Source organism: Cervus canadensis, chromosome 2, assembly GCF_019320065.1.
Source record: "Cervus canadensis isolate Bull #8, Minnesota chromosome 2, ASM1932006v1, whole genome shotgun sequence".
In the NCBI taxonomy this organism is placed as follows: domain Eukaryota; kingdom Metazoa; phylum Chordata; class Mammalia; order Artiodactyla; family Cervidae; genus Cervus; species Cervus canadensis.
The window spans coordinates 88,479,731-88,494,228 of record NC_057387.1 but is presented as its reverse complement, the minus strand read 5'-3'; the positions used below and the strand labels follow the sequence as shown (position 1 = coordinate 88,494,228).

Here is a 14,498-nt window from a genome sequence, read left to right as displayed (position 1 = left end):
CACTTCCACTGTATATTCATAAGGGATTTGATTTAGGTCATACCTGAATGGTCTAGTGGTTTTCCCTACTTTCTTCAGTTTAAGTCTGAATTTGGCAATAAGGAGTTCATGATCTGAGCCACAGTCAGCTCCTGGTCTTGTTTTTGCTGACTGTATAGAGCTTCTCCATCTTTGGCTGCAAAGAATATAATCAATCTGATTTCGGTGTCGACCATCTGGTGATGTCCATGTGTAGAGTCTTCTCTTGTGTTGTTGGAAGAGGGTGTTTGCTATGACCAGTGTGTTCTCTTGGCAAAACTCTATTAGCCTTTGCCCTGCTTCATTCTGTACTCCAAGGCCAAATTTGCCTGTTACTCCAGGTGTTTCTTGACTTCCTACTTTTGCATTCCAGTCCCCTATAATGAAAAGGACATCTTTTTTGGGTGTTAGTTCTAAAAGGTCTTATAGGTCTTCATAGAACCATTCAACTTCAGCTTCTTCAGTGTTACTAGTTGGGGCATAGGCTTGGATTACCGTGATGTTGAATGGTTTGCCTTGGAAACGAACAGAGATCATTCTGTAGTTTTTGAGATTGCATCCAAGTACTGCATTTCGGACTGTTTTGTTGACTATGATGGCTACTCCATTTCTTCTAGGGGATTCCTGCCCACAGTAGTAGATATAATGGTCATCTGAGTTAAATTCATTTAGCCTTTATTAAATGTAGTTGTATAATGTCATTACCACAAAAGTTGGCTGAATTGCAAGTAATTTAATTTTACTTTTAAGGAACTAGTATTTTTATAATTCTCCAACTGTTTTGACACCAGCTGGATGTATTGCAATTTAATTCTGGTACTAACCACCTGGAGTTAATACACATACATTATGAATTAAGACTTCACAAGTCTGCCTTCATGTTAGATGGCAGTCTGAGTAGGGCCCTCAGTCCACCTGCCCTTTTGACCAAGTGACTATTAATTCAGGGATCACCATCATCCTCTCATGTTTGATAATTCAGTAGGATGACTGACAGAACCCAGAAAAGTACTGTGAAATGAAAGTCACTCAGTCATGTTTGACTCTTTGTGACTCCATGGACTGTATAGTGGGTATCCTTTCCCTTCTCCAGGGGTTCTTCCCAGACCAGGGATCAAACCCATGTTTCCCGCATTGCGGGCGGGTTCTTTACCCACTGTGCCACAAGGGAAGCCCAAGGGAACCCAGGGATCGAACCAGGGCTCTCACATTGTAGGCGGATTCTTTACCAGCTGAGCCACAAGGGAAGCCACAAGGGCAGAAAAGTACCGTATGTACTTACAATTAGAGTATTATCATAAAGGGATTTGTTTCCCTGCTAGCTCAGCTGGTAAAGAATCTGCCTTCCATGCAGGAGACACCAATTTGATTCCTGGGTCGGGAAGATCCCCTGGAGAAGGGATAAGCTATCCACTCCAGTATTTTTGGGCTTCCCTGGTGGCTCAGCTGATAAAGAATCCACCTGCAATGAGGAAGACTTGGGTTCGATCCCTGGGTTGGAGGAGGGAAAGGCCAATGTTCTGGCCTGGAGAAGTCCATGGACTATTGCAAAGAGTTGGACATGACTGAACGACTTTCACTTCACTTCACTTCACAACTGAGGAACAGCCAAAAGAAGAGTCACACATGGTGAGGTCTGGGAAGGTTCCTAGTGCAGAGCTTCCATGCCCTCTTCCCGGTGTTGGAGCACATCACTGTCCTGGTATGTAAAGGTACTCACCAACCAGAGGGCCTTCACCAAGCTTCAGAGTCCAGAGTTTTCATTTCCTGTTCAGTCGCAGTCATGTCTTACTCTTTGTGACCCCATGGACTTCAGCAATCCAGGCTTCTCTGTCCTTCCCTAACTCTTGGAGTTTGCTCAAATTCATGTCCATTGAGTTTTCATTGGGGTTTCATTATGTAGGCATACTCCATTAAATCATTGGCCACTTGATTGAACTTGATCTCTAACTGTCCCTTTTTTGCCTAGGGGTCACACTGGCTCAAAAGTCCAAATCCTGTGTTGGCATGGGTGGTCTTTCCAGTGACCAGGCCCCTGCCTCATCCCTTCCTTATCCACCAGCTAACAAGGGGACCCATGGAAGTCACCTAATTAGTATAAAAAACACACTCCTGTTACTTAGGAAATTCCAAGGGTTTCAGAATTTCCATGCCAGAAATCCAGGACGTTTTATTATATAATGTGGTTTTTGGAGTTAGGAATTTAAAAAATCAATTCAAATTACTTATTTAGAAATGGTTGATGAAAGCCTGTCTTTCGTTTTTGAAAAGAATACTTCCATATTCTCTCTCTAACTTCTAAACCAGAACATCTTCAACAAAAATTGAAATTGCTACCCTGCATTCTATAACTATTTATTTTATATATTTAGGTATTCCCAGTTCCAAAAGGAGTACAGCTTAGATGAAGTGATGATGTCTCGAAAAGTTTTTGACTTTTTGACAGTCCTACAATGTTGGTAAGAAAAACACATTTTAATATTTAATAGAAGTACTATCCCTTCTCCCCCAGTCCCACCTCTTGGGTAAACCTTAGGCTCTGTATCTGGGTATATCTGTGTCTGTATGTGCTTTTATAGAACTCCTATGTATAGAACTCCTAAGTATAGTCCTTACACCTGAGTGAGCACCCTTACTTTCTGTTCTTGTCTAGAGACAGGCTGTCTTTTCTCTTTGAAAGTTGTATATTTTACTTCCTTATCTCATGCCTTCCACCTACTCTGTTTTAATAGTGTTTATTCATTTAAATGTGACTTGGGATGACTGTGGAATCTAAAGATTTTTCCCTTGATCATTTCATTTCCTCTGTTGTATATTTCTACAGTAGGGAATTTTACTCAATTATAGTAACTAAGAATAAAGGTAAAACAAGAAAAAAATCATAGCTCTAATAATGATAGCAGCCCCATCTTGAAAATTGCTTGACATTATCTGTCTCCTAGAAAACTGAGTTAGTATTGCATAGCTCCTACCTGTGTTTAATAATCACCTGGATGTGTCCTGGAGATCCTGGCTGGGATGGAAGTGAACAAGTGGTGTTCATTTTGATCTGTTGCAGTATAAGGATCTGCCCATTTTTAAAGTACAGCTCAACTCAGAGAGGGCTTCCCTGATAGCTCAGTTGGTAAAGAATTCACGTGCAATGCAGGAGACCCCAGTTCAATTCATGGGTCGGGAAGTTCCGCTGGAGAAGGGATAGGCTATCCACTCAGGTATTCTTGGGCTTCCCTTGTGGCTCAGCTGGTAAAGAATCGGCCTGCAACGTGGGAGAGCTGGGTTCGATCCCTGGGTTGGGAAGATCCCCTGCAGAAGGGAAAGGCTACCCACTCCAATATTCTGGCCTGAAGAATTCCATGGACTACAGTCCATGGGGTAGCAAAGAGCTGGACACGACTGAATGCCTTTCACTTTCACTTTCAACTCAGAGAAGCCTTCTTGTTTTTGCTACCTTCCTTCACAGCCTGCTGTAAGGTGAAGGCCTATTTTGAGATCAGTTCAGTTCAGTTGCTCAGTCATGTCTGACTCTTTGCAATCCCGTGGACTGCAGCACGCCAGGGTTCCCTGTCCATCACCAACTTCCAGAGCTTACTAAAACTCATGTCCATAGTGTTGGTGATGCCATCTAACTATCTCATCCTCTGTCGTCCCCTTCTCCTCCCACCTTCAATCTTTCCCAGCATCAGGGTCTTTTCCAGTGAGTCAGTTCTTCACATCAGATGGCCAAAGTATTGGAGTTTCAGCTTCAGCATCATTCCTCCAATGAATATTCAGGACTGATTTCCTTTACGATTGACTGGTTTTATCTCCTTTGAGTCCAAGGGACTCTCAAGAGTCTTCTCCAACACCACAGCATTCAGCTTCCTTTATAGTCCAATTCTCACATCTGTACATGACTATGGAAAAGCCATAGCTTTGACTACATGGATCTTTGTTGGCAGTATGCTTTTTTTTTAATATGCTGTCTAGGTTGGTCATAGCTTTTCTTCCAAGGAGCAAGTGCCTTTTAATTTCATGGCTGCAGTCACCATCTGCAGTGATTTTGGAGCCTAAGAAAATAAAGTCTGTCACTGTTTCCATTGTCCCCCTGTCTATTTGCCATGAAGTGATGGGACTGGATGCTATGACCCTCGTTTTTTGAATGTTGAGTTTCAAGCCAGCTTTTTCACTCTCCTCTTTCACTTTCATCAAGAAGCTCTTTAGTTCCTCTTTGCTTTCTGCCATGAGGGTGGTGTTATCTACATATCTGAGGTTATTGATATTTCTCCTGGCAATCTTGATTCCAGCTTGTGCTTCTTCCAGCCCAGCATTTCTCATGATGTACTATGCATATAAATTAAATAAGCAGGATGACAGTATACAGCCTTGACGTACTCCTTTCCCTATTTGGAACCAGTGTGTTGTTCCATGTCCAGTTCTAACTGTTGCTTCTTGACTTGCATACAGATTTCTCAGGAGGCAGGTCAGGTGGTCTGGTATTCCCATCTCTTGTAGAATTTTCCACAGTCTGTTGTGATCCACACAGTAAATGGCTTGGCGTAGTCAATAAAGCAGAAGTAGATATTTTTCTGAAACTCTTGCTTTTTCGATGATCCAGTGGAGGTTGGCAATTTGATCTCTGGTTCCTCTGCCTTTTCTAAATCCAGCTTGAACATCTGGAAGTTCACAGTTCATGTATTGCTGAAGCCTGGCTTGGAGAATCTTGAGTATTGCTTTGCTAGTGTGTGAGATGTATGCAATTGTGTGGTAGTTTGGGCATTCTTTGGTATTGCCTTTCTTTGGGATTGGAATGAAAACTGTCCTTTTTCAGTCCTGTGGCCACTGCTGAGTTTTCCAAATTTGCTGGCGTATTGAGTGCAGCACTTTCACAGCATCATCTTTTAGGATTGAAATAGCTCAACTGGAATTCCATCACCTCCACTAGCTTTGTTCATAGTGATGCTTCCTAAGGCCCACTAGACTTCACATTCCAGGATGTCTGGCTCTAGGTGAGTGATCATACCATCATGATTATCTGGGTCATGAAAATCTTTTTTGTATAGTTCTTCTGTGTATTCTTGCCACCTCTTCTTAATATCATCTGCTTCTGTTAGGTCCATACCATTTCTGTCCTTTATTGTGCCTATCTTTGCATGAAATGTGCCCTTGGTATCTCTAATTTTCTCGAAGAGATCTCTAGTCTTTCCCATTCTATTGTTTTCCTCTATTTCTTTGCACCGATCACTGAGGAAGGCTTTCTTATCTCTCCTTAAGGAGATCACAAAAGTCTTAACCAAACCATAGATTTTCCCGTATCTCCTATTCCATCGTTTCCCATTTTTCAGAAGGATTTCAGGACCGATTATTTGAGAGAGAACAAAGTTGAAGCTAGTTAGGCCTAGAGTAAAATCTTTATTGTGTTAGCTTAGAAATAACCTTGTGGACTCCTCAGAAATCACCAAAAAATACCTTATGTGTTTGCAAAGGCAAATCTGGAATTCTTTGCAATAAGAACTTTTGGGGAGAGACCCATAGAATCTAAGCAGTGATCGGCAGCCTTTAAATTCTTGCTAGAGGTTCAGTCTTCACGTGGGAAGCATGTGTAATTTTTAACTGCAGATATTACTAGGACAGTCCAGTGACCAGCAGGCATACCCTCCCTGCCTGTCTTTCCACATTGTAAGAACTCCTAGTCTGAAATCCTAGGATTGAAGTGAACGGGATATCAATAACTATTTTTACCTCCTCTTAGTCCCACTTCAGATGGTGCTGCCGCAGCAATTTTGGCTAGTGAAGCATTTGTACAGAAGCATGACCTGAAATCCAAAGCTGTGGAAATTTTGGCTCAAGAGATGGTGACTGATATGCCAAGCTCATTTGAAGAAAAAAGCGTTATTAAAATGGTGTGTCTGAGATTCTGTTTTATTAATCAGTTGAGGGATTTCTTTTTAAAAATTTCAAAGTGACATCATGTCATCAGCTCTTAAAGTTTATTTACTTGAAAAAAATTGGTCTAGAAAATTTAGTATTGTAACCCATCATTTAAGAATCTAAGGGAAAATCACTTATGAGAACATACACACTTCTAACTAACTAGTGTTATATTTTTAAAAATTTTGGAATGATTAAATATGACCAGAACTCCAGTCTTATAGAATTAAAATAAAAAAACAAGGATGTTTTGAGGAACTTTTTGACCCTTCGCACTTTAAAAATTCTGACTGCAGACTGAGTACAAAATGGAGGAAGTAAAAAAAAACGAGAATTCTGACCTAGAACTCTAGGTTGAATATTTGAAGATACATACATATATACATATAAAAATATGCATTAGGTACACATGTGTATGTAAATAAGCATTTGGTTTACATTAGAGCTTATAAAATGACTTTATAATAATGCTTTGGATTTTAAAATGTTTCTATAAGTTGCCCAAGATATGGTGTGGTAGAGGTACAACTTAGGTTTTCCAATTGCAGTACATTTTCCATTGTATCACAATTTGCTTGGAAAAGAGTTGAGTTTGCATGTTAAGGGGTGTTAAGAGCATGAATATTGGAAAAATGATGTGAATCCCACGTGATTTTCTGTTGATAAAAGATTGTTTATTTTCATGTAGAAATTCACTCATATTTTTCATTGAATCAAAATAGTCTCTTGATAAATCTCTTCAATCTACCACAACTCTATATTGTGGTTTGACAGAGTTTTGTAACAGCATTGTATATGGCATGAGGAATTATAAATCCTTTTTATATACCTGATTTAAAATTCTATTCTTTATAGTACAGAATTTAATGTGTATGTCCATTGTCTCTCCTGGATATTTTATTTGAGCTTTCTCTGTAATATAGAATTGACTGAGATTTCAACATTTATGGACAATCCTCAACTGTAAAGGTTATACATATGTTCATCTTTTATAATCCTTACATGAAAGTCCCAGTTTTGATACCTTTAATTTATTTGTGTATGATTTTGGTTTTAGGTTGGTTTTGACATGAGTAAAGAAGCTGCCAGAAAGTGCTATGAGAAATCTGGCCTGAGACCAAGTGATATTGACGTAATAGAACTTCACGATTGCTTTTCTAGCAATGAACTTATTACTTATGAAGCACTGGGACTGTGTCCAGAAGGTAATATCTTTGATGAGATGCAGATTAACTTAGTATGTTTCATTGAAAAAATTTCACTCTCATTATTGAAACAAAATAATTCACTAATTGCTTTCCCTTCTATGTTGTCTCTGCCACACTGTGCTAAGTGAATGTACACTCTCTTAATGCTGGACTTTAGAATTGTAGTCTTGGACAGTACCAAATGAGATGACAGAATATATAAATGATTTGATTTATGTAAATCAAGGGTACTTGTAATACACTGTTAAGTAAAAAAAAAAAAGAAAAATCACATGTAATTATAGGTATTTCAGATGTGTTTGAACAAAGACCCGCAGAAGGGAAAATGAGAAGACTAGTTGGTGGGACCTGGAGATTTTTTTTCTTTTTGTTTCTAAAGTGGTTGTACCATTTTCCACTACTACTAGCAAGCAATGTGTGAGATTTAACTTGCTTTATGTTCTTAACAACACTTGATGTGGTCAGTTTTTAAAATTTGAACCATTCAAGAGACTATATAGTGATGTTTTTATTTTCATTTTAATTTGCTTATCCCTGATTACTAATGATGTTGAGCATCTTTTCTTGTGTTTGTTGATATACATGTATCTTTGTGAAGTGTTTGTTCAGGTCTTTTGCCCTTTGATTATTGGGTTAGTTTTCTTCTTTTTTGTGTTGTAAAATTTATATAAATGTATTTTCTGGATACAAGTAATGTGTCTGATATATGTGGACTGTGAACTTTTTCTCCCAGTCTGTGGCTTGTCTATTGTTTTATTTTTTATTTTTGACTGTTCTAGGTCTTTGTTACTACACTGGCTACCTTTTTGTTTTATTAATGATGTTTCTTGCAGGACAAATTTTATAAGTTTTGATTATCAGTTACATGTATTTTAATCAATTTTTAAAGATTTATTTATTTTTTATTGAAGGATAATTGCTTTATAGAATTTTATTGTTTTCTGTCAAACATCAACATGAATCAGCCATAGGTGTACATATATCCCCTCCCTCTGAACCTCCCTCCCATCTCCCTCCTCATCCCACCCCTCTAGTTTGACACAGAGCCCCTATTTGAGTTCCCTGAGACATACAGCAAATTCTCATGGGTTGTCTATTTTACATGGTAAGGTAAGTTTCCATGTTACTCTCTCCATGCATCTCACCCTCTCCTCCCCCTCCCCGTGGTCAAAAATCTGTTCTCTATGTCTGTTTCTCCATTGCTGCCTTGCAGATAAATTCATTGGTACCATCTTTCTAGATTCCACATATATGCGTTAGTATACAATATTTATCTTTCCCTTTCTGAATTACTTCATTCTGTGTAATAGGCTCTAGGTTCATCCACCAATTAGAACTGACTCAAATGCATTCCTTTTTATGGCTGAGTAATATTCCATTGTGTATATGTACCACAACTTCTTTATCCATTCATCTGTTGATGGACATCTAGGTTGCTTCCATGTTCTAGTTATTGTAAATAGTGCTGCAGTGAACATTGGGTACCTGTGTCCTTTTCAATTTTGATTTCCTCAGGGTATATGCCTAGGAGTGGGATTGCTGGGTCATATGGTGGTTTTATTCCTAGTTTTTAAAGGAATCTCCATATCATCTTCCAAAGTGACTATCAGTTTATATTGCCACCAACAGTGCAAGAGGGTTCCCTTTTCTCCACACTCTCTTTAGCATTCATTGTTTGTAGACTTTTTGATGTTGGCCATTCTATCTGGTGTGAGGTGATATCCCATTGTGGTTTTGATTTGCATTTCTCAAGTAATGAGTGATGTTGAGCATCTTTTCATGTGTTTGTTAACCATCTGTATGTCTTCTTTGGAGAAATGTCTATTTAGGTCTTTTCCCCACTTTTTCATTAGGTTGTTTCTTTTCCTGATATTGAGTTATATGAGCTGCTTGTATATTTTGAAAATTAATCCTTTGTCAGTTGTTTCATTTGCTATTATTTTCTCCCATTCCAAAGGTTGTCTTTTTACCTTGCTTACAGTTTCCTTTGCTGTGCAAAAGCTTTTGAGTTTAAGCATGTCCCACTTGTTTACTTTTGTTTTTATTTCTGTTACTCTAGGAGGTGGGTCATAGAGGATCTTGCTTTGATTTATGTTATCTTTGGCAAAGGAGGCACGGATATACAATGGAAAAAAGACAACCTCTTTAACAAATGGTGCTTGGAAAACTGGTCAACCACTTGTAAAAGAATGAAACTAGAACACTTTCTGATACCATACACAAAAATAAACTCAAAATGGATTAAAGATCTAAATGAAGACCAGAAACTATAAAACTCCTAGAGGAGAACATAGGCAAAACACTCTCTTACATAAATCACAGCAAGATCCTCTATGACCCACCTCCCAGAATATTGGAAATAAAAGCAAAAATAAACAAATGGGACCTAATGAAACTTAAAAGCTTTTGCACAACAAAGGAAACTATAAGCAAAGTGAAAAGACAGACCTCAGAATGGGAGAAAAGAATAGCAAACGAAGCAACAGACAAAGGATTAATCTCAAATATATACAAGCAACTCCTGCAGCTCAACTCCAGAAAAATAAATGACCCAATCAAAAAATGGGCCAAAGAACTAAACAGACATTTCTCCAAAGAAGACATACAGATGGCTAACAAACACATGAAAAGATGCTCAACATCACTCATTATCAGAGAAATGCAAATCAAAACCACAATGAGGTACCATTACACGCCAGTCAGGATGGCTGCTATCCATAAGTCTACAAGCAATAAATGCTGGAGAGGGTGTGGAGAAAAGGGAACCCTATTACACTGTTGGTGGGAATGCAAACTAGTACAGCCACTATGGAGAACAGTGTGGAGATTTCCTAAAAAACTGGAAATAGAACTGTTTTTATCCTTTCAATTTCTACAGAATCCATGGTTACTTTTTTAAATTCCTGATATTGATATATTTTGTTCTTTCTCCTTTTTTTCCTTCATCTGCCTACCTAGAGGTTTGCCACTTTTGTTGAGCTTTAGAAAGATTTGGCTTTTGACTTTGTTGTTGTCTTTTTTCCCCTCTATTTCACTGATCTCTGCTTTTCATTATTTCCCTCCTTTAATTTACTTTGGGTTTGCTTTGACTTTTTTTTTTTTTAAGTTTCTTATGACAGAAGATTTATGTTAGATCTTTCTCCATTTCTAATGTAGTATGTAAAGCTATGTGTTTTTCTCTGAGCAGTATGTTAGCTGCATTCCACTGATATTTTAAAAAATGTATTTATTTATTTTAATTGGAGGCTAATTACAATATTGTAGCTAATTACATGTGTCCCCCATCCTGAACCCCTCCCACCTCCGTCCGCATCCCATCCCTCAGGGTCGTCCCAATGCCCCAGCCCTGAGCTCCCTGTCTCATGCATTGAACCTGGACTGGCGATCCATTTCACATATGGTAATATACATGTTTCAATGCTTTTCTCTCAAATCATCTCACCCTTGCCTTCTCCCACAGAGTCCAGAAGTCTCTTCTTTACATCTGTGTCTCTTTTGCTGTCTCACATGTAGGGTCATCGTTACCATCTTTCTAAATTCCACATATATGCGTTAATATACTGTATTGGTATTTTTCTTTCTGACTTACTTCACTTTGTATAATAGGCTTCAGTTTCATCCACTTCATTAGAACTGATTCAAATGCTTTCTTTTTAATAGCTGAGTAATATTCCATCATGTATATGTACCACAGCTTTCTTATCCATTCATCTGCAGATGGACATCTAGGTTGCTTCTATGTCCTAGCAATTGTAATCAGTGCTGCAAGGAACATTGGGGTACATGTGTCTCTTTCAATTCTGGTTTCCTTGGTGTGTATGCCCAGCAGTGGGATTGCTGGGTTGTATGGCAGTTCTTTTTCCAGTTTTTTAGGGAATCGCCACACTGTTCTCTATAGTGGCTATACTAGTTTGCATTCCCACCAACAGTGTAAGAGGGTTCCCTTTTCTCTGCACCCTCTCCAGCATTTATTGTTTCTACAAAAAGTCCACAGGTTTTTAATATCCATTGCCATTTAGTTCAAAATATTGAAAATGTCTCTTTAATGTCTAATTTTGTCCTTGACCTGTAAACTATTTAGAGGTTAGTTATTTACTATCTAAGGATTTCAAATTTTCATAGGTATCTTCTTGCTTTCTATTGTAATTTTGTTGTAGTCAGAGATTATGCTTTATTTGGTTTTGATCCTTTCAAACTAATTGAAATTTATTTTATGGCTCAGCACATGGTATATATTGGTGAACTTATACACACTTGAAAAATAATGGTGATTTCGAGATTGTTAGATGTCATGTTCTGTATATGTCAGTTAAATCAAGATGATTGATAGACCTTTTCAGATCTTCTATGTCTCCACTAATTTATTAGACGTGTTCTATCACTTGCTGAGAGAGGGGTGTTAGAATCTCATACTATAGTTGTACTACAATTGTGGAGCTCTCTCTTTTTTAAATTTTATCAATTTTTGCTTTTTTTATTTTGAGGCTCTGTTATTTATGGTTTTTACGTCTTCCTGGTGATTTTTTTTTTTTCATTATCAAGTATTCTACTTTATCTCTGGTTATATTCTTTGTCTAGAAGTCTCTTTTATCTGACTAACTTAGCCATGCCAGCCTTCTTATGCAGCAACCAGAGAAAAAGCTGTGCAGTAGCAAAGACCCAGCACAACCAAAAATAAATATATGAATAAATGATTGTGTGTATGTTAGTCGCTTTGTCATGTCTGACTCTCTGTGACCCCATGGACTCTGTCTTACTAGGCTCCTCTCTCCATGGAATTCTCCAGGCAAGAATACTGGAGTGGGTTGCTGTTTCCTTCTCCAGGGAATCTTCTCAACCCAGGGATCAAACCCGGGTCTCCTGCACTGCAGGCAGATTCTTTACAGTCTGAATTACCATCAGAGGCTATTAGATGCCTCTGGTAGCATCACCACGACCATTATCATCATTATTTGGACACATTTCACCTCTCATTACCAGAAATATCATCTGGAAGAATATTTTATACTATGCATGCATTTTTGTTTACTCCTTAACTACCTGGATGAATGCCTACAGAATTGATAAGAATGTTGAGCATGCCAAGCATGTGATGTAATTTTTTTCTTTTAGGGTTACATTATGCTTAACAGTGTTTTCAGCCATTTTATTTCATGAAAGTGCTCTTTTTTTCTCTCTCTCTCTCTCCCCTCTCCTCACAGCTGTTTACTAAGAATATTTATATAGCATGTAATGTACAGTTGGAAATGAATACATTTGGCAAAATTGTGAATTTTTAAACCTAGTATTATTTTAGTTATTGTATCTATTTCAGTATTTTTCTTATGGTTCTCTGAATCTCTGTTATATTAAGAGCAATTTTGGAAGCAGAGAGCTCTTAGGAACTAATAGGAGCTTTGTTTCATGCAGGAAATGTTCTGAAAATATAAGCCTTTATTACCCAATATTTGTTACCTCACTTTTAGAAGTACTTATGTCAATTTGATGTTAGTTTGAGCCATCAAGAAATGTTTGGTCCAAGAAATTCTTGGCTATCCATAAGTTAAAAAAAAACCTAACGTATCATTTATCCCAATGTTACTTTTTACATTTATGAATATTATTTTTCCTTTTGTAGGCCAAGGTGGAAAACTGGTTGAAAGAGGAGATAATACTTATGGAGGAAAGTGGGTCATAAATCCTAGTGGTGGATTAATTTCAAAGGGGCACCCACTTGGAGCTACAGGTAATGATACACATAGATTTCATAATTTTTAAATCTTTTTTGGCATAAGTGTGAATGATTTGGTCATTGATTTAAGTGAATGATTTTATTCTCTGAGTTTGGTATGCAGTGTTTTAAATGATTATTTATGATATTTTCAATTTTTGTTTAGTGTAGTTCAAAAATCTTGATTAATTGTTGAGAATTTGAATTAGTTAAAACTCTAAGTTCAACAAAAGGCATTTTTAAAAGTCTTATTATTTTAATATAGGTGTATAACTTAATTAACAAGATGTTTCCAAATAGAGATACTGCTAGATCTGCTAGATAGGATCATCTGAAATAAGCACATTATTTATGTATAGTTGCATATGTGGTTGATGTTGTATAGAAATTTTTTTCTCTTGAGAGAACTGGTCTAAAAGTTATAAGAATTTTACTGTGGCTCTACTGCTAACTGGCCATGTGACTCTTTTGATTAATTTTCAATTGTTAATGATTAGTCAGTCACTCTGACTCTTAGTTTCCTTAATTGTGAAATGAAGAAATTGTACAAAGTGGTTTCTGAAATAGCTTAGCACTAAAATTCTGAGATTTATTTTATGAAGACAGGTAAGTTTTGTATTTTTTTTATGTTGTCTTATGTATTAAGTAAAATTTTATAAATTATCAGAAATTCCAAAATAGAGAAGAATTAGAATTTATAGTGTATTTATCTCAGCAATTAATTTTGGTTTATTTCTATTTATCACTTAAATTAGGTAATCTTATAAACTAGTAACAAAAATGAGTATACATAGATAGAGTGTAAGAGAGAAATAGGTAGACAGGCACATACAATTGCAGTATAATGTTCCACTTACTATTTGTTTTCTGTTCTGTCTGTTCTTTGCTTCTTTTCTCTCTTTCATACTCTCTTGTTATCAATTGAATATTTTTTAGTATTTTATTTTTCTCTTCTATTGAATTATTTCCTTTTCTCATTTTTTTGGTGTTTGCTCCAGGATTTATAACATGTATTTTTAATTTGCCATGATCTACCTTCAAATAATGTCATACAATTTCACTTATAGGAATTTTTCTAACAGCATGTTTCCATATAGCCTGATACTCTGTGCTATTATTGTCATACATTTACTTCTGAATGTATTATAAACCCCACACTATACTATTACTATTATTATTGCCTTAAATAGTTTAATATGTTTTAAATATCTTTAAAAAGTAATCTAAAAACCATGCGAGTCAGAGTGATGTTACTAAGAGTGGCAGAATAACAATATCTGAAAATACTCTCTGTTACAAAATTACCAAGAACACTTGCAAAAATTGTCTAGATCAACTTTTTCAGATCTTTGGTAATTAACCAAAGGCTTACAACAATCTGGCCCAACATTTATTAAAAAGTCAACAGCTCTTTCTCTGTAAGAACAGCAAGCTTTGTGGCACTTTTTACTTGCTCTGATATTAGTCCTTTTCTCTAGCTTCATGGTAGCCTTGCAAACAAGAGCCTGCAGTCATGGTGAAAACTAGCAGATTACCCAGCACTGGAGAAGTCAAAATTGAGTTGAAGTTCTTTCAAAGCCCCATACTTGGAGGCTTGTCATTATTTGACCTGTCTGGAAGTTCTCTGGTAAACCATCCTCAAAAAGCTTGTCTTT

At 37.0% G+C, this 14,498-nt stretch overlaps 1 protein-coding gene across 3 annotated transcripts in view; it reads left to right on the top strand.

Moving 5' to 3' along the window:
* The window catches only part of SCP2 (sterol carrier protein 2), a 108,625-nt gene that overhangs the window by 51,613 nt on the left and 42,514 nt on the right, over positions 1-14,498 (top strand). For 2 of the 3 annotated variants that reach the window (XM_043461297.1, XM_043461299.1), the window contains exons 8-11: positions 2,391-2,477; positions 5,747-5,897; positions 6,983-7,130; positions 12,751-12,858. In XM_043461297.1, the coding sequence (XP_043317232.1) occupies positions 2,391-2,477; positions 5,747-5,897; positions 6,983-7,130; positions 12,751-12,858 (494 nt within the window). The remainder of the gene's footprint in view (positions 1-2,390; positions 2,478-5,746; positions 5,898-6,982; positions 7,131-12,750; positions 12,859-14,498) is intronic. The other variant, XM_043461298.1, reaches the window with a different exon arrangement.